At 40.5% G+C, this 20,085-nt stretch overlaps 1 protein-coding gene across 5 annotated transcripts in view; it reads left to right on the forward strand.

Moving 5' to 3' along the window:
- The window catches only part of LOC134793813 (PDZ and LIM domain protein Zasp), a 73,868-nt gene that overhangs the window by 48,112 nt on the left and 5,671 nt on the right, over nt 1-20,085 (forward strand). The window contains exons 3-12 of one of the 5 annotated variants that reach the window (XM_063765500.1): nt 9,589-9,740; nt 10,085-10,259; nt 10,551-10,678; nt 11,416-11,507; nt 12,418-12,850; nt 13,658-13,846; nt 14,602-14,692; nt 15,096-15,285; nt 16,181-16,204; nt 19,842-19,980. In XM_063765500.1, the coding sequence (XP_063621570.1) occupies nt 9,589-9,740; nt 10,085-10,259; nt 10,551-10,678; nt 11,416-11,507; nt 12,418-12,850; nt 13,658-13,846; nt 14,602-14,692; nt 15,096-15,285; nt 16,181-16,204; nt 19,842-19,980 (1,613 nt within the window). The other 4 variants (XM_063765501.1, XM_063765498.1, XM_063765499.1 and 1 more) reach the window with 4 other exon arrangements.

Genomic DNA, 20,085 nt, shown 5'->3' on the forward strand with positions numbered 1-20,085 from the left:
TTTGTACAATAAAGTGTTTTATTACTACTGCTACTAGAATAGATATAGTGGCACTACCGCATTTGTCGCTGCCAACTCTAAGATACTTGTTATCCCGGGATTCGAGAGAGTCGCGGGCCGAGCCTTAGTGTTTAATAAAATAAAAACCGGTCAAGTGCGAGTTCGTTTAACTCGCTCGCTCGGTTCCGCACCTACAAACTTTCAAATACGATTTTTGACCTGAAGTATACTAATACATAAGTATAATTGTGTACAACGCCATAGCGTAAGTAGTCCTCGAGATATAACAGACTGACAAACGGACGGGCCTTCGCTATAAGGGTTCCTTTTTTGTACGAAACGCTAAATACAAGCCAGTTGCATAGAGTTACGTATGAGAGACGCCAGGCACCGGCGCCGCATAGCTACAGCTACAACATAAGACTATACGAATCAACTGACATCACTTTTTATCGACACCTTAGAAACTAAGCCCATGGCGCCTTTGTATGCCTAGGTTTTGCTCGCAGTCTAGATGCATTTAAATAACAGGTTCCTCGTTGAATGAGGTTCAACGCTACCCAGGAAAAAAACTTGAATTATATCGACACAATATAAATGATGAACCGGACTGCGTTACGCAATGTACTGTTTCTCTACTCAGAATAGTACTTGAATTGTAAACCAATAACTTGAGGAATGAAGGAATAGGTCAAACATATTACAGTCAAAAGTCTCTTCTGTAGACAATACAATGAAAGTTTTATTGTAAAATCCCCAAGTGCAATTACTCAAGTAAGTACTCCCGCCTGTAAGGGTGCAGAATGAATGAATTTGACTACTGGCGCCCCCTGGCCATCTCTCTCGCTAGCTCGATTTCACATGAGTGATCTAGTTAGAAGGTTCGAACCATATTGTTCTACCTTGGAGATGGCCAGGGGGCGCCATAAGCCTTCAGTAAGAAGTGCATATACTTGGAAAATTTGACCGATGCCGCTGTGACCCGGTGGCCGATAGGCTTAGGCATCTGCCGCGATAGCAGAGGACGCTGGTTCGATTCCAGCCTGGGGCACTGGAGGCCTTGGTCACTTTTTCTTAGTATATATGACATTTATTTCAGTTTAAAACAATTTAATCGGATTATTTCTAGCATAATGAAATACATCCCGACGTTTTAGGTCCTTACTCCTTACCACCGCTAGTGGTCAAAGGGTTAGACTGAAGACTGTAGAAAGTAAAGCACTGTCAAAATTAGGTAATTATTCCGTTTATTGTTTTATGTCATAAATGCGGCTAGAGGTTGAAAAACACTATTTACTTAGGTATGCCAAAGCTGTCGTAAGAATATGTTTGTTTATGTAAAGTAAAATTCCTTCTTGAATAATAAAGTTACATTGTTTTTAATGCTGTTGTGCTTCAGATTAGTCCCTATGCCATAAGATAAAACACTATGGAAATGACTGAAATTAACTATGCATTAACCACGTCAGTGAATTGCCTGGTTATTCCTATTAATTCCTATTAGCAGAAGGTATATGTGAGGGACCCATACATATAGCAAGTTACGATTACGATCCAAGGTAAATTCCATTTTAGTTCACTCACACTACATACAGACACAGACAGGCGACATAGAGTAGGGGTGTTTGTGTTTATGTTTCTATCCTTATGTTGTTGACTTTTTAACCGAATTCCTTCGGGTCATAATTTTTAAACTTCTTGCTTACCTTACCTAGGTATACATCGAAACGATACAATACAAATGACCAACCAGCCCTAACCGGACTGTGTTACGCAACCTTCTGGTTCTATCTCCGATTGAACACAATCTGACTCACGTACCAAAACCAAAAACATCTAAACAACTCTAAGCCTTATGCCCAGAAAGTTAAGTGTCAAAAGGCATACGTGTCAAAAGACGTGACTATACTGACTGGGATTTGTTTTGAAATTGGAACAGTGAACGACAACGCCTTCTGTGGATTATCGCGTTGGTATTTTCTAATTACCTACGTACGTTGTTTACCATTGTCCACAGTGTCGACTGACAATTTGTAGAGCTTATTGTAAAGGCATAACGTCCAATAATGGTCATTGCTGTTATCTATGGTCATGTAGCCGGGTTGGCATTCCGTACTAAATCTCTGTATACTAATGAAGCAAAGTTTCGACAACTCTTGTTCGACATTATTGTAGTTCTGATTAGTGCAAATTGTTTTCTGAAAATGGATTTGATCGATTAATATGTGTCCAATGTTATTGCAATAGTTAAGCTCAGTCACCTTCAGATATATCAGAGCGGCCGAGGTGCTCAAAAATATCTGAACAACCACTCTAGCGCCTTGACAATAGAAGCGTGTTCAGACATTTATGAGCGGCCAAGGTGCTCCGGTTTATCTGATGGCGTCTGTACTTCTCTCATTTTGGCGGTTGCCTAAGCATTCAGTCGACGTCAAAGATCGGCATCACTTCTCTCAAGCGTTAGTAGACTACGGTAACCGCTTAGCCCTGGGCGGGCTAAGTGGTGGAGATAAAGTCTGAAAGCGGACCTTGTTGGGCCCCGCAGCAGTAGCTATTAAGGACGCAACCGTGATAAACTTAGATGTGACACACAGTAAATAAACAAAATAGCTATAACAGTAGCATTTTATTAGGTACGTTTTATTGAGAGACCGAAGCGTTACCTCGTTTCAGCTTGGGCAAAAATGCTTTTGGTGACCGGCTGTTTTCCTCTACTTACTCACAGTACAGGTCGCATTTCTTAACAGCTTTTGCTGAAAATTTGTGACGTTCCATATTTATCTTATTCGATTTATAGAACAAAAAAAATAGCAGAACCATGAAGGTAAATATTTAGGCTGCTCTTCCGCCGAGGCGGAGATGAACGGAGATGAAACGAGACATGCGGGAAATTACCAATACCTTATTGGTTCTAATCTACATCTCTCAGCTCCACTGGATTACAAATATTACAATTACAATCAATGCTTTTGCTTCATTCCCGCACTTCTCCTAAATTGGAAAGGTATCCTTATATTAGTTTAGGTACCTCAGTAGCTATTCGACTCGCTGCCAGGCTCTCGGAATAACCCCCTGTTTTGCATGTAGGGCCCTGTGGTGTTCGCCGTTCTCGTTACTGCCGTATAAGGCCCGCGCGTGCGGTCGAGGGCACACAAATAAAATATACAAGGAAAACACTGCTCTTAAGGCGACTGATAACTTTAATGACCGTGACTATTTAATTAACTAAGTTTTAGTTTCTAGATAAAAAAAATTGGTACCTATATTTCTCGAAGGAATGAGAATAATCACTTATAGTTTGATTCTAATAACATCCTGCTGAAGAAGCGGTGGTGGCCGAGTGGATATGACGTCCGAGTTTCAATCCGGAGGTCGCGGGTTCAAATCCTGGCTGGTACCAATGAGTTTTTCGGAACTTATGTACGAAATATCATTTGATATTTACCACTAGCTTTTCGGTGAAGGAAAACATCGTGAGGAAACCTGCATTCATCTGCGAAGAAATTCAAAGGTGTATGTGAAGTCCCCAATCCGCATTGGGCTAGCGTGGGGACTATAGCCCAAGCCCTCTCGCGCATGAGAGGAGGCCTGTGCCCAGCAGTGGGACGTATAATATAGGCTGAATTATTATTATTAATTATTATAACATCCTGCTGCTCGTTGGATTTTTTCGATATTCCAGATATGTAGGCATCGGTTTACAATGAAAATATCACGGGACGTTTCATCAGCATTTTTTAAACGGTTTGTTTAACCTTATTTAGACTTTCAATAATGTAGATACGTTGCCTTAATACCTGATTTAGTTAAATGGTAAGGGGTCATCCATTAATTACGTCACACGAATTTCTAGGTTTTTTGACCCCTCCCCCCCCCCCCCCCCCCTGTCACATTTGGTCACATTTGGCAAACCCCTCCCCCCTAGTGTGACGTCACATTTTTTCTACGAAATCGCCAAATCGAATTAAGTAAGTACCTTAGTATTATTAATATTTTATCAAATTATTTTTGACGATATAAATATTAGTAATTTTATAACCCAAAACTGCTTAGGAAAGAAAATTAAAAGAATAAAAACGATTATCGTTTTAAAAACTTGTTATTTAAATGTACAGCGAATAAAATAATTAAAAAAAAAATTTCGGTTACTGATGAAGTTAAAGTGACGTCACAAAGTTTGTTACTCCCCCCCTCCCCCATGTCACAATATGTCACATTTTCTTGACCCCCTCCCTCCCCCTAAACGTGTGACGTAATTAATGGATGACCCCTAATAACCCTCGCGATGGTCGTATCTTCCGTCGGCAGTTTCAGCGGAGCGCCATATCTTTTGTTCCCTTCTAATTTCCTGGCTTTACGCCCCCTCTTAAGTGTTGATAATGGTACTGGGAATAACAACGCTGCACTCGTCTTTGCGAGAACTATTCAAGAGTAAGTCACGTTTTGTCTTGACTTGTTACATACATTTTTATATCTATTGTATACATAATAGGTACCTCTAGTATTTAAGTAAGTAGTGGACTATAGATACTGTATGTAGGTATAAAGCGAAGTAAATTAAGTACCTATCATAATTAAATACATAAAATAATTGAAAATACAATTTTCCAGAATTAAAGTATGAGTTAATGCCATTAGTCGTTAAATTAAGACAGTTAATCTACCTATGCGGCTAATAGAACTGTAAAAACACACGATTTTTTTTATGAGACGTTTCGATAATTCTAAATTCTAATGTTGGAAATGAATTGCCAGTGTGACAACCGCTTTACCTATTAGTAGTTGGACATGCTCCATTAAAACATACGTACCTATTTGACATTAAACCAAAAATGTAATCTGAAATTCCTTAGCGCTTAGGGTTCAAATTCACTTTTATGCACTAACTAAATTAACTGTCATGTACAAATTGACATAATCATTAAAAATGTTAAATGACAGTTACTTAACTTATCTTTAACTCCGCTTTAATTAACTTTAACATAAATCAGTTAGCACTGTCATGTACCAAGGTAAAAACACAAGTGTTATTTTATTTACTTTTTACCTTGGCAATTATTGTCATGTCAGCAATGTCAATTTTACACATAACATAACTTCATACCACGAATGCCTACAAACGTACGTATACGATTTATAACTTTATTATAATGTCGGTAAAGCACACTTTTGAAAAGCAGTAAAGAAAGTTACGATATTGCGGAAATATGAAATGTCTATATTACTTCCGAAAAGGCTTATAAACTTTGGCACAGCGAAAATTAATAGCCCGTAGGCCTCAGGCATGATACGGTGAGCCTAAAAATTACATGATACAGTCAGCTTAAAAATATTCGAAATACTATTATGTCGCCGGAAAATTTTCAAAATTGCAAAATTTTAGTAAATTTCGGAAACTTCTCATATTTTTGTGTAGGAATCGAAATTATACATTTCCAAAATGAAAGTTACTTTCGAATCGCCGTCATTACGAGTAGGTATCTATTTGATGCTGACTGTACTACATACACTACAACTAAAGTACCTAAAAACTTTAATAAGTACAGCTACTTCCGAGGCTGACTGTACTCGCCAGCCGGGCGCCAGTGCCGAGGCCATAATAAGGCCTCAGGAATACTGAATCCTGGCAGACAGTATATTCCACACACATGTCTAGCTCACGCCTCACGCTTCAAGATGACCAGAATAAGTGTGATCCGTAGGAGTTAATTAATTACTTGACTCAAGATCAAATAACATGAGAATTAAAATAGTAAGAAAAACTAAATATGGGGTTATATACTCCATTTACAGAAGATCAGAAGGGCGAAGCTCTTCCTTTTCTGGCTGTGAGCGAAGTACGTATACAGATACGAGTCCTTGCCTTGACGGTCTTCCCAATCAAAAATTGTAGGTATATGCCGCTCTTCCCCACATTTACCTTATACTTATATGTATAGAGACTATTAGAGTTGCCATTCAAAGTTATCGAACTGATTTTTGCTATTTATGCAAAAAACTGCAATTACTTTTATTGGTATCTTAGCCAATCTCAGCCAGATCTAGATAATGTCAAATGATTATCAGTCTGAATTACGGGTCTGCAAAGTCAGTTTTTCTGACAAATAGACAGTGCTGAATATTTGCTGTCAGTTGCATCCTTAAAAAGAAATGACAACCACTAATTCAATTACATAACTCCTAATTAGTGATAAATAATTTAATTATCAGAATGGTAGTTAAGTACTGTCTCATCTCTTAAGAACAAAAGAAGTGTAAATCCTTATAGCGCGTGTCAATTGTATCAGGCACTTTTACTTTTAGCACGCGCCCATGTATTCTGCTTTTTGTCCTTAAAACATTATAGTTACAAATAATCATTGTGGTATGTCAGTGGTTACAACAGCTATCAACATTATCTTATCTCTTAAGAACCCCAGTCGAAAATCATTTGTCGCGTCCGAAGTCTAAAGTACCTGGTCAATTTGGCTCGCTCCCAATAATTTTACACCTTTTGTGATAAGACGATTTGTTTAGACAAAGTCAACACTCTTAACAGACCATCGGTGGATCTAATGTCTGTGCAATAAGGATTACGATTAGTCAATTGACATAGTAGACTTTAATCGGAGATCACACCTTAACTGGTTCATCAGACGATGCACTTTGTCGCGATAAGAATAACAACAATATGGAGGGGGCAGTTACACAACTATTTAAACGACACGTAACAGCATACGCGCTTTTTAAGATACGGCACGCCGAGATTGATAACTGGCCACTGGCTTAGTCCAAGCATCTAAATAATTAAATAATAGTTTGAGTGTTTAAATTAAAACAATTGAGCATCACAGCTGTTCACTGTTTACTGGAAGTTCTTGATGACATTGAAATTGTTCGTGTCGGGATAGTTACGTTTGTTTTCCGTAAGGTCGTAACGTGAGTCATAGTTCCCAAATAAATACTATAATAACAAGTGCGTGGAAATTTGTGTTACAAACAATTGAGCATCAGAATCGTGCAGTGCATTTTTGTGATTCTACAAAAAGAGACTTAAAAAACTTTTGGCAGCTAGTTGAAGTGTGTTAACTACAGGTCAAATTCGGTGACATTCAGGTCTACAGACTTATAATAGTGTTCTATATAAGCGATTAAAAAACTGTGACTGTCACTGTTTCTGCAAGTTTCCTGCTGGCAGTTGCAAATTGGCGCCATATCTTAGGTTTCAAGGTAGGTCAACCACTTTCGTTTTAAGGCCAGTCGTAAGGTGCAATTTCTTACTTCAGTTCACCCATTACTGAAACTCGTTTAAGCTCGAAAAAACTGTTTTAAGTCGGTAGTATACCTAGCCATTTTTCGTTAAATGTGCAACTAATTATGTCAAATTGCATTTGTTATTAACATAGTTTGCAGCTTGAGGTCAGACATCTGCCGGTGCATTCTTTACGTTTGCACATAAAAACTGCAAGTATGCAAGGCTTGACGCTTGCCTTGCACTTTGTTGTGATGGATAGGCATGCAGTTTTGCATACTGAATCAAATGAGGGCAAAGTTTATATGCAATTCAAAATAAGCAGAGGAATGAAAAATCATGGTGAACGAAAAATAGAATAGAAATAGCCAAGTGATAAATCTCATGGCTGTCCTATGACTTATTTGCGACAGGTAGGCGATCTATCTTTAAAATCCTTCAAGTTGTTGATATATGGGAAAACTAGATCCAGCTAAGCTAATCGTAAACCTTACTGCAACAAGATAAGGTTTACACAAGGTCAGTTATATTTTGCTGTTAGTAAATGAATCTAGGACATTAACACTTGCAATGCCGTGTCACGTCCTCTTGCTTTGCTTGCAGATATCAGCTATATTGCTGACAGATTGATCTGATCTGTGTGGGCTGTAGGTATGACCTGTACGTCTAGCATATATTCGGCCGAATGACAGCTTGGCTGTGGTCCAAGATGGCTGGCACATGAGTTGTTTACCTTTTCTTGTAGGTGGTTTTATTAATGGATCTGTCTTTTGTCCTGAGGAGATAGCATTCTTGGGTGAGGAAAAGAAATTCATAACGTAGATGCTCCTTCGAAAAACCACTATTATCGATAGGGTTTGGTTATTATATTCTAGGGTTTGGTTATGTATTCTTATTATTATTTTAAATATAAGTACCTATGTACCTACTATCAAACAACCTAACTATAGGTGTTGCAGGTTTTCAATATAAAAACCGATTTATAACCACCACCAAAATCCTACTCCTTTTAAAACTTTGTACTTATATCCAAAAGCTTGTTTTTTGCATTGACCATCAAATACAATACAAGATTTAGTCTATTTTGATTTAGTCTATTATACAAGCTTAAAAATAAGCAAAGAAGGCGTCGTCGGCATCCCGTCTCATTCTGCAAATTATCTAGTCATATCTGTTCAAAAAGAACTTAATTTTACAACATGTGCGGTCCATTATATGAATGATTCGCTGCAGCTCACCTTTAGTTAATTAACTACTAAATATAGGCACGCATGACATCGCGTCCAGTTTTTGCTGCGACCGGCGCGCGCGCTGGTGACGTCATGTTCCTTCCGCTGCTCGCATTCCTAGACACGTCTTATATGTGGGGCAGGGTGATAAAAAGATCATTGATGGAGATAGTTTTGAGAAATAGTTATTTGTACAACAAGAGATCAACGATTGATATTTCTTCGAGTGCTTATTTTGAGTCCCGTGCAAGCGAAAGATTCTATAATAGATTCACGAGCGTAGCGAGTGAATCTAATTTAGAATCTTGAGCGTAGTAAGGGATTCAAAAGCGCACGAGATGTAAATAACTTTGATCTCGTGTAGTACACAAAATTTTTCACCCTAAGCAGTGAGAACATACCTAGAGGGACAGAGATAATAGAACCCCAGTATATCGAACTTGTATTAGACCCCGCATGTTGAAATGACATTTGACTATAAAGGTAACTTGAATGTAATTTTGTCTCACTCAGTGAGCAAAATCGCATTTTGCTCACTGACTGAGATACACTCAGTGAGCAAAATCGCATTTTGCTCACTGTTTTTAAGAAGCAAAGTACCCTTGTTCGAGCTGCTAAGGTGAAAATATATTTAATAGGACATCCTGATTCATTGGCTGTGGTTATGATGGCCTTTATGTCTTTGTTAGCTTTTTCAATTCTTTTTCTGCTTGCTCGCATTCCTAGCTGGAACAGAACATCTTATGTGGGACAGGGTGATAAAATAGGTCAAATTGATGGAGATAGTTATAAGAAAGTACATTCGCGGGAATTTTTCAGGATTAGAATATTATTAGGATTTTTAGGATATTGTGGTTATTGGTGGTTAGGTTTTAAATCTTCGTTCTTGGATTTGGTCAACTTATAACTGAGATATTTGGTTCAGCAACTATTTCTTCAACATCGGCGTTTGTTTGGTTTCTCCAGCTGCTATCGGTTTTTATATTTAGCAGTGTATTTCCTTTCGGAAAGCACCATTAAGTAAAGTGGACCTGCTGATCCATAAACTGATGGCATATGAAACTATTAAGTTTTGTTAGTTGTTTTGTTAAAGATTGTAATTTTTAAGCAAGCTGTTCCTTGTTCCAGGTTAACAGCGGCAGCCCAGCCGAGCGTGCCGGGCTTCAGGCCGGCGACGCCCTCATCAAAGTCAACAACACAGACGTGTACACGCTCAGACATCAAGAAGCGCAGGACGCTATCAGAGCTGCTGGTGTTGGCCTAGAACTTGTCGTCCAACGGTAAGCCATACAACAGAGAGACTGCGGAAAATTTCAAAGTTTGGGAAGCCACTCAATAATATCAAGGAAATTTTACAGGACGTAATAAAGCTTTGGAAAGTTCCCCACACCAACTTTGCATTCTTGGAAATTTACTCCTCTCTGATCATTAGAGTTGTTGGCTAATCATGAGAGATACTTTTTTCGCTACTCCTATTAGTCTTATATAGGAAACGTGTTTAAATAGTATAAGTCAAAAGCAAATTCAATAGCGACAATAGCCGCAGGTCTAAAAACAGCATACTAATTTGAAATACCTAGGCTTTTCTTTATCATGCTCTCACAAGTACTTTTACATCTCACAGTGGTGGCGGCACTTGGCGTCCCACAGTGACCCCCACAGGCAGTCTGCCGCGGCCCGGCTCCCGGCCTCTCGGAACGTCCCCTGCCCCAGTCACCAACACCTCGCTCAAAGCCACGCCGCAGCCCAGTCTCGCCTTCGGATCGGGACACAACAACGTCGCTAAGCCGTTTGGCTATGTAAGTATTGGGCTATCAACGCTTATTACCGATAGATCGATATCAATCCAAGCTGTTAAATAAAATTGTCATTTTACACTTTGGATACTATGAACACCTAAAGTCATTGTATCATGTCCGAATACGCTGTCAATGTAACCATCAAGTGGTCTAGTATGGTTTATATTGGCTCGCATGCATGATCTTGGCGTAAGTGCGTCATTTTTTCGCATGGCATTCGGAGTGTTAATGACACAGTTATAAGAAAGTTTCCTTTTTGTGGAAATCTGCAAATTAGTGTTTTGTCCTCAGATGAACGGCGACAACGTAAAGGGCATAGTGAACAAGCAATACAACACGCCCGTGAAGATGTACTCCGATCAGACCATCGCGGAAACACTCTCTGCCCAAACTGAAGTACTTGCGGGAGGCGTGCTTGGGTACGTACTTTATTGGGCTCTACATACCGATAATGTCATGCGATTTAGGATACATTGCTGACTACTGAGGACATTGAGGTGCAATGAATTAAATTGATCATTCAAATGCCGCAATATATTCAAAATCGCATGCGACATCGGATTATTTTGTAGACCCTTACGTCGTGACAAAAGTTTGAATAATATTCTTCTTCTTCTGAGTATTATCGTCACAGCTAAGGGACGTGAGGACGTAACGACTGTAATAGGCCCTTAAAAAAACTCTTTAAACCACATGATTTTGGTCCTGAGGCATGCTAATTGCTGGCATGTAATGTGGCTCCAGTTGACAATGAAATTAGATCGCATGGAAATGTGGGATGAGAGCTTACCCTGGTAAAAATATTTTTTTATAAAAGATGGTGGTTTATTACGAAGTATGGGTGTTATGTACACACATACTTAGTATGCTTACAGACACACACACAATCCGTTTGGTGTAGGTAATATGCCCACGAAATCCGGAACACAGTTTTATATAATTAACAATTAGGTTGTATTTTGTGCCATTTCTTATTTTACGTTGAAGGATCATTAGAATACTTTTAAATGCCTGCAATGCTCGTATGCATACTTGCAAGAACTAATACTCCCGACTAATATGTTATTGCCAAGCTAAACCCTTAGTAGTTATAAACCCAAGACCCGTAGGCGAAATGTCGTGTGTATTCGTACCAATGTAATGTTTTCCTTGACAGAGTAAACTTCAAGAAGAACGAGAAAACATATGATGCGGAAAAGAGCGCCGTGTTTAAGGTTCTGCAGGAAGAACAGAACGATCCCGAGCCAGGTGAGACTCGCTTTCAACCCCACTTGTGTAACACTCTAATATGTGATGATATTTCTGTAACTTGACTACTATATTTTTTTTGTAAGACTGCCGTCCTGTAAATATGTCATCATCATTTGGTATAACTGCAGTTTTAAAAGAATTAGAATATTATGTAGTTGTTCCTTGGCAGAAATTATCAAAAGTCCCGAAAAACTTTGGAACATGTAGGTCACGCAAGACATTTATTTACTCAGTGAAATATTTATCAAGTCATTAAAATTGGTTGCCTCAGAATAGCCTTAAATGTGCATAACACTCTTGCGAGAATCTTGGGTAACTTAATACAGAAAACGTATTTTTATAATAAGGAGCCTTGAAAAGCGTCAGCGCGCTATCGTAATCGGTTTTATGTTTCCTCCACGATCATTTTCAACCGTTAATGGCCGAGCAAAATTTTCTAAATGGCTGTTAATATGAATTGGCGAGTAGAAGTTGCTCCGGGCGCTCCGCCGGCGGCCATGGGGCTGCGTCACGTGCAGGCGCCCGTCACGAGGCCCGATGCGCCCCTCAACAACACCGGGGGCTTGCCTGTTGGACAGAACATTTGCGAAGAGTGCGAGCGACTCATCACGTAAGTCGGACGACACGCGCGGACCGACACGGGGGCAAACACTAGGGCTATCGTTCATATGTGGCGCGCGCTGATTGAGCCGTCGATATCTAAATTGGCAACTTGCGCAAGATTATAAGTACTCGTATTTTAATCAGAAGAAACCAACTTATTTGGATTTCAAAAATATCCTCAGTGTGTTTCCTTGTTGCATGGAATGTCTTGTATGTCGACGGTCCGATCGGTGGACGGTTTCCGGCATGGTTCCCGGCATCTTTCCCTCTTGTTATGTTTGTAATGGATTGTTGCGGCCGGCAGAGGCGTCTCACTTTTACTCGCGGGCCAGCGTGGGGCGCACTCCCTGCGCGCTGTACAAGACGCACCGCTCGCGCTCGGCCACGCCGCGCGTGGTCGGCGGACCGGGGCAGCCGGCGAACTCGCAGCGCGGGACTCCGCAGCCACAGACCCCACATCGCGGCACCTCGCAGTGCGGGACGCCACAGCCTCGTTCTCAGGCCACGCAGACGCCGGAGCCGAGCGCCGTCCAAGCTTCAGAGCCTGAGACCGCGGCGGTGCCTCCGACGCTAGCCCCTGAAGCTCCACACCGGCCCAGCATCCCCGTCGGCTGCCACCAGGTCCTCCCGGACGGCAGCGTGACCCTGGGAGTCCCAGCCCAACCTCAGCCTCAAGCCGGCGCGCTGCCGGTGGTCAACGACACGCCCTATTGCTCGGATTGTAATCGCTACATTATGTAAGGGCCGTGAATGCCGTGACGTGTTTGCGACCGTGTCGATCTGTGCACTATTAGATCTAATGTAGTATTATATATGTTCGATCATGTTCCTGTTACGGCTCCCTTGAATCTCGTTGAAATCAGCTCGGGTTTGTTTTAATGGAGCGGTAACTTGTAAATTAACTTGGCAGATCTATTTGTTGTTCGTTGAAACACACTTCTAGGTCCAGCCAGTTAGTTGTTTAACTTCTCACAAGTCATATTACTTAGTTATCCTGAGAATTACTGTTTCACTCTTCATTTTCATCTCACTACATTTTATCATGATTCCTTCTTTAATGTCATCTAATCATCACTTTACATTAATACTCTTCTTTCATTGTTGTATTCGTAGTAAGAATGCGAAATAGGAATCATAACGTCACTTTAGCATGACTCTCGCTACATCTTTCAATATTATGTCATGTTCATTTCATATTGAATGGTAGATATCAAGAGGCACGTGTTGGGTGGGCATGTTTGTAAAAAGTAGAACACACGCAGATAATGACCACAAGATTTCAAAAACATAAGTATCCTTATTTCAATCTCTCCACGCGCCTTTCTAGGCAGTTCATAAAATGATTGATCACAATTCAAAATTTGTTTCTAATGTTGCGTTTGCCAATGTTTCCTGCATATACTTTCTCATATACAATAAGACAAACATAGCATTCGAAACTACAAAAACTCGATATACACTAGGTCTTACTGTCTATCATCATTCACACATTCACACAATAGCCTCAGTTCCATACTTGAAACTAATCTCTATGTTTTCTATAGCGGCGTGTTCGTCCGCATCAAGGACAAGAACCTCCACGTGGAGTGCTTCAAGTGCTCGACATGCGGCACCTCGCTGAAGAACCAGGGCTACTACAACCTCAACGGCAAGCTCTACTGCGACATCCACGCCAAGCTCGTGGCCCGCCAGAACCCGCCGGCGCCTAATCTCGAGCCTGTCACTGTGCCACCGTTAGTATACCGACTTGTAAACTATAAAGTGCTTTAAGTGTCACACGTTCGGATCGCTGAAGAAAACATTTAATAACATAATTCATAAGTTCATAACCGCCTCGAAAAACTAATTTTGGCTAACCTGATATTCGTGAAGCTAATTAATGTGCAACACTTTATTTAGAATTCGGTTTGATGGACCAAATAGAATTAAGTTAACATTTTATTCGAAGGACCACGTGGTGTCACCAGATCATTTCATTAGTGCGTCTTAGTTAAATTCACCGAGTAAGGTTAGTGCAACCGGTTGTTATACCTACTACTAAGTACATATGTACTAAACTTACTATCGGCGGATATAAATGGATCGGCTATTTGAAGTGTATGCGATTCGAAGACCATGTCGTTCATCATTGTGACGCCGTTTGAAAACTAACTTTTCGTTTTAAAAATTAAATAGAAGTAACTTGGTGTACGATTGTTGAAATACTTTAAACTAAACATTTGTAAACCTTATCTGTACTTTATCGAAACGAGTCACCAGTTAGGTGTATCGGTGTGATGATGTTAGTACAGCCCAGAAAACGTCAATTTCTAAAAGTAAGATCCGGTTCGAAGGACCAAAATATAACTAAAAAGTAAAAAATATTGAAATTTTATAACGTAGCTCTTGGTAACCACTGAATTTCAAAATTCTCAAAAAGGAAATCTCTTGTTTGCTTAAATGCACGTCGATGTAATTGTATTTAATAGTTGTTTATTTGTTGCAATAGTGGCGGCCGCATCCCGACGAACACGTACTCGACCCCGCTGCCACCACTGGCCACCAGCAACTACAGCAACGGATCTTCTTCGCTGTTCAGCGTGAGTAATATAGCCTTGTTGAAAAACTGTTTTATTGAATTGGTTGCTCAATTCAAACTTGCCGTTTCTAGCGTGCGAACTTTTCTGGAGACTAACGGCCGATTTTACAACCATAACAATATGCGCCATTGTTGCTGGTAATGTGACACAATGACTTCGCTCGTTATGTCTGTCAGCATCGCGAGACCCAAACCAAACGTCGCTCATGCCTGACGTTGGAAGGTTGGAACTGGCACCTGTCGCGCTATGCCGTCAGATATGTTGGCGATGTCGAGCTAAATCGCTTGATGCCGACACAAGTAACACAATGTCAATCAACTTGCCGAGTGACTGTCGCGATACTTATCGCGTTACATTTATCTCCTAGTGAATGATGGCTTATATATTTATATGGTATGTGCAGCCGTCAAGCAACATATCCGGCCCGAAGCCATTCGGGTCATCCATCGGCTCGGCGTACTCGCCGTCGCTGTCGCCGCGCTCGGCGCCGCTGTCGCCCGCGCGCCCCGTGCAGGCGCCGGCGCCGGCGTACGCGCCCGCCTACACGCCCGCGCCTGCTGCGCCCGCTCCCGCGCATGCGCCGTTTGCGCCAAGTAAGAGAGTCACTTTTGCTATCTAGTTGATATAAATCAGTCACATACGTTAAGGGAATGAAGTACAAAATATTGATATATATAGGTACTTATACCTATTTTATTAATTGTGTTTACAATTTTATAGTTACAACACTCGTCAAAAATGTGTGTTACCTAAACTTTGTGACGATTTGATTGATATGTCAGAGGTTAAACCTCATTAATTAATTAAGTCTTAAATATAGGTAGATTACGAAGTCATATTATAATATTGAAAATTCTAGTCTGTTAACATAAGTACCTAAAGTGTCTTAAACAACAATAAGTTTAACTTAATGCCACTCTTTTATTAAATGTTATTGATATGACGTATACCTATGTTTGTTGCTGACGAAACGAAATTCCACACGCGATATTATATCGATCAAATTAAATAATATTTACAAATTAATACGGATGCGTCACTGTGCCTGCCTTCAATGGGGTCAATAGTTTATTACTTTTATTCGTCAACATTGAGAATCATACGAGCAGACGCAAGGAAACAAATCAAGTTTGTTGTTCTCGAAGTTTAAGGTGACAAATCTGAATGTACCGCTTAGAATTATTATGTTTAAATATGTATATTTTAGATGTAAGTAGGTGTTTTGTATTGTCGCTTTTGGTTAGCACAAAATACGACATTGTCTAGCAATTATTCTTTCACTTTAACATTAAAAAGGTACAAAAACCCAACTCACTTAGGTACAAGTTTTTCCAAAAAGCTTGCCACGATACCATTTCGCTAGATGATATGGTCTTTTTCACAAACACCGAAAGATGAGATATACCATCGTGTGTTTGGTTGGTATATGGCTGTAGTCACTATAAATAATTAAAGTTGATTTTTCTAAAACGTTATTATTTTTGGCAGAGTCTCCAGGTTCCATTTTTAAAGGTAAAATATAAATAGGATAATGTGTAAAGCGCAACTCGGCTTATAATAGCTATTTGTATCTAAATACACATGTGTAATGTATGCGCTACGCGAGCAGCCAATGTCAACCGCAACATTAAAATAACTCCTGGCACTTATACTCCAACGACCATTCATACTTCGTCATCGTAAAACTTTTCGTTATTTTCTTTAGTGCCGCTTCTTATAGTTAATAGGATTAATGCTTTTTCGAAATCACTAATGTTTTATTTCATTTTTTCCAACCACTTTTTCAACCCTTCGAAACCATGTAACTTACTAACAGGCAAGAATGTCAAAAGCGTTGTGTGGCCCCCACCGAACCCGCCAGAAGATGAACCACCTAATGTATTGAGCGATTATCCGAAAACACTTTGCCAGAAGCCCAGAGCTGAACCGACTACTGTCAAAGAGGCGCCAATGGAAAGGAAAATGAGCAAAGTAGCGTTGCCAGTCAGTACTATGCAGGATACAAGCATGCAATCAATTTCAACTTCTCAGCAAACTGCAGAATTTACATCGAGCTCCTCATATGCGGCGGCACAAATGTCAACTGCCACTGCAGCTACTACCCGTTCAGAGACCGTTTCAGTTGTGGAAAGCAAGCAGTCACAACAAGTAATAAGCGAGACTAGCTGCACCGTACAGTCTTTCACAGAACAAGCTGTCTCACAAAGTCAGATGTCAACTATGTATCAATCTCAGACTAGCCCTCCCGTAGAAAAAATCTTCGACAACCCCATGAACAAACTCGAGTCAAAGTCTATGTCGAGAAAAGAATCTGCGACAGAAATAAAATCAGAAATGGTGACTGAACAACGTTATGAACAGTGCAAAAGGGAATCTCTAACTGAAAGTCAAATAAAAACTGTCGCCGTCCCGAAAACAGAACATGTAACTGAAACGAGAAGCCAACAAAGCAAACGAGAATCTGTCTGTGAAAGCCAGACCAGAACTGTTGATGCTCCAACAAACGAACAAAGGAGCCAAGAATGCAAAAGGAAATCTATGACTGACAGTCAAATACAAATTGTAGATGTTCCTAAAACAGACATTGTAACAGAACAAAATGCTCAAGAAAGTAGAAGGGAATCTGTAATCGAAAATGAAATAACAACTGTCGATGTTGCAACCACAGAAATCATCACTGCTCAAATGTCCCAGGAAAGCAAAAGAGAATCTTTAACCGAACATAAACTAAATACTGTACAAATTACTAACAATATTCAAGAGTCTCAAGTTGACAAAGAACAGTCAGAAGCTATGGAACAGCCGACAGCTCCAATTCAGGAAAATACAATAAAAGCCGATAGAAAACAGTCAATTGAAAATATTCCAATTACCAATACAAACCCCGAAAATCCAGCCAATAAGAATGTCTTACAGTCAAATCCTACATCACCAATAAAGCCTTTACCGCTGACATCTATTCCTAATCCCGTCCCTAAAGGATTTGTATGTTCTATGATTGATGCTTTAACGACAGCGCCAGATAGGCCATACTCTCCTTTACCCGAACCTGCGGCACCCAGTAATTTACTCATTCAAAGTAATTTGCTACCTGAAAATCCAAATCCTCCAGTTTCTAATGAAACCCAAAACGAAATACAGCAGGAGGTACAAGATCCCTTAAAAGTAGAACTTCCACCACAGCCGTCACCTATGTTTGCTCAACAACCCAAGCGCGGCATAACACCTATCCCACCAATTAAGACTTATAATCCGCCCGAAACCCGACAAAAAGATGAACCTATACCATTGCCCCCACAGACAGAACCCTACATTCCACCTGACTTCAAGATAATCATAGAGCCTAAAGTACCGCCCCGAGACGAAACCGCTTCTCCGTTTGTTGAAGCTTTAACCACCGCTCCTGACCGGCCTTTTACGCCAGGAGGTAGTATTGTGCCAAATATCGAGCGAAGTTCACTTAAGGAGGCTTTGACTATTGCCCCAGAACGTTCTTATAGTCCTTTACCTTTAGGAAGTATCACTAATAAATCTACCCAAAGTAGTCAATCCACCCATTACACCTCAACATCGACAGTCCAAGTTCAGTCAACTTCTTCGGATATCGTACGTCCTATTGCAACGCAATTTATAACACAGATGACTCATTCAGAAACTTCAAATATGCAAAACACGTGTAAGTTACAATCGTCATCTGAAATGTCTGCTTTTAGGCCCGTTCCCAAACAAGTTTTCCCACCACCACAACCAGAAGAGTTTTGCCAGCTTGCAAATTTCCCACCTATGAGTCAAGATATCAAAGCTAATTTCGAGAAATCCGTACGAAAACAAGAAGCTATGATAACGGAGTCTCAAATGATGCAACAGTCAACAAATACATTCAGCAACATGACTACTCAAGGATTTTCATCTGTTAAATCTGCTCAAAACTTCTTCGAACAATTAGATAAAAGGGAATCCTTGTCATCAGTATCAGTTAGGTCAAAATCTGGTCTACATAAACCTGACAATATTCCTCCATATCAAAAGCACTTTGAGCAACTACCATCTCAAAGAGGCATTACCCCGGAAGTTAGCTTCGCTCCTGCTGTACTTCAAAGGCCTGTTACTCCTACCACTGATCCGCCTATCAAACCAAAGGATAAACCGGTAGAACCAAAATTACCTCCGGCTCCCATGCCCCAACCAAGATTTACACCAGAGATAAGAACTCCAGCCCAACCACCTCCAGTGCACTTCCATAAAGATGCACCTATTTCAATGACATTTCAACCAGTTACTGACGAGCCTTTTCTGAGGGCGTCCCCTGCTCGTAGCCGACCTTCAACTCCTAGTATGATAAACAAACCTGCCCCCATAATCCCGTATTATCAAATGAATTTAGTATCAGTGGAGCATTCGGCATTGGAAACTCATCTTTACGAACCATCGAGCCCGGAGACTAGTCGTTCTCCCACTCCAAGGATGAGATCTAAATCACCAGCTCCAGGACCACCACCAAATCCGTTAAAGGCTCACGCACCCCGTATTAAAGAAACCACTCCACAGAGAAGTGCTGCTCACTCCCTTCTAACTCAAGCTACATCGAATCTCCGCAAAGAGCACGAGATGTCACAGAAAGGATTCCAAAGCGGTGTCGAAGTTTTTAACGCTTCTGGTGCTAAAAATTGGAGCCAAGATCAGCCATCGGTTATTAAAGAACAAAGACATTCGAACGTCGGGTTCAAAAGCGAAACTTATAATAAAGGCAATGTGAGCATCAAGGAAGATTCTGCAATGAACCAAAACTATGGTCAAAGACAAACGCAATCACAAAATGTATCCGAGTATGGTAATATGACTGTGCAAACGAGTAGGAAAACATTTGAAGAGTATGAAAGAACACAGTCCGCTAAAGTTATAGAAATACATAAAGGTGGTTCGTCATCATTTGGTGCGCAACAGCAAATTGAATCTAACGTTCAAACATCCAGTAATCGTAAACAAGTGTTTCCACCTCCGGTCATGAGTTTGTCTTCTTCCCAGACTTCATCTGTTAACCACACTAATCAAAATGTTGTTGCTAGTAGAAACACTGAAAGCTGTTATCCAAATCCTTCGATCTCTGGTGCTAACCAAGGTCCAGTGTGTGATCCTACCCCATCGACAGGTTCCAGCGTAGGAGCTGCCGCTCGTGGCAAAACCTTTGGGGTTTCTTCAGCCCCAAAACGCGGCAGAGGCATTTTGAACAAGGCTGCTCTGCCAGGGTCTCGTATACCCCTTTGCGGTTCCTGCAATGGCAATATTAGGTGATTTGAAACATGAGCAGTTGTTGTGATTGATGCGTGTTGCATGGTTTCAAGTGAATAGGTTGTTGCGTGTTGAGTGTAATACAAATAATAAGTTAGAACTTA

The sequence above is a fragment of the Cydia splendana genome, chromosome 9 (assembly GCF_910591565.1).
Source record: "Cydia splendana chromosome 9, ilCydSple1.2, whole genome shotgun sequence".
In the NCBI taxonomy this organism is placed as follows: domain Eukaryota; kingdom Metazoa; phylum Arthropoda; class Insecta; order Lepidoptera; family Tortricidae; genus Cydia; species Cydia splendana.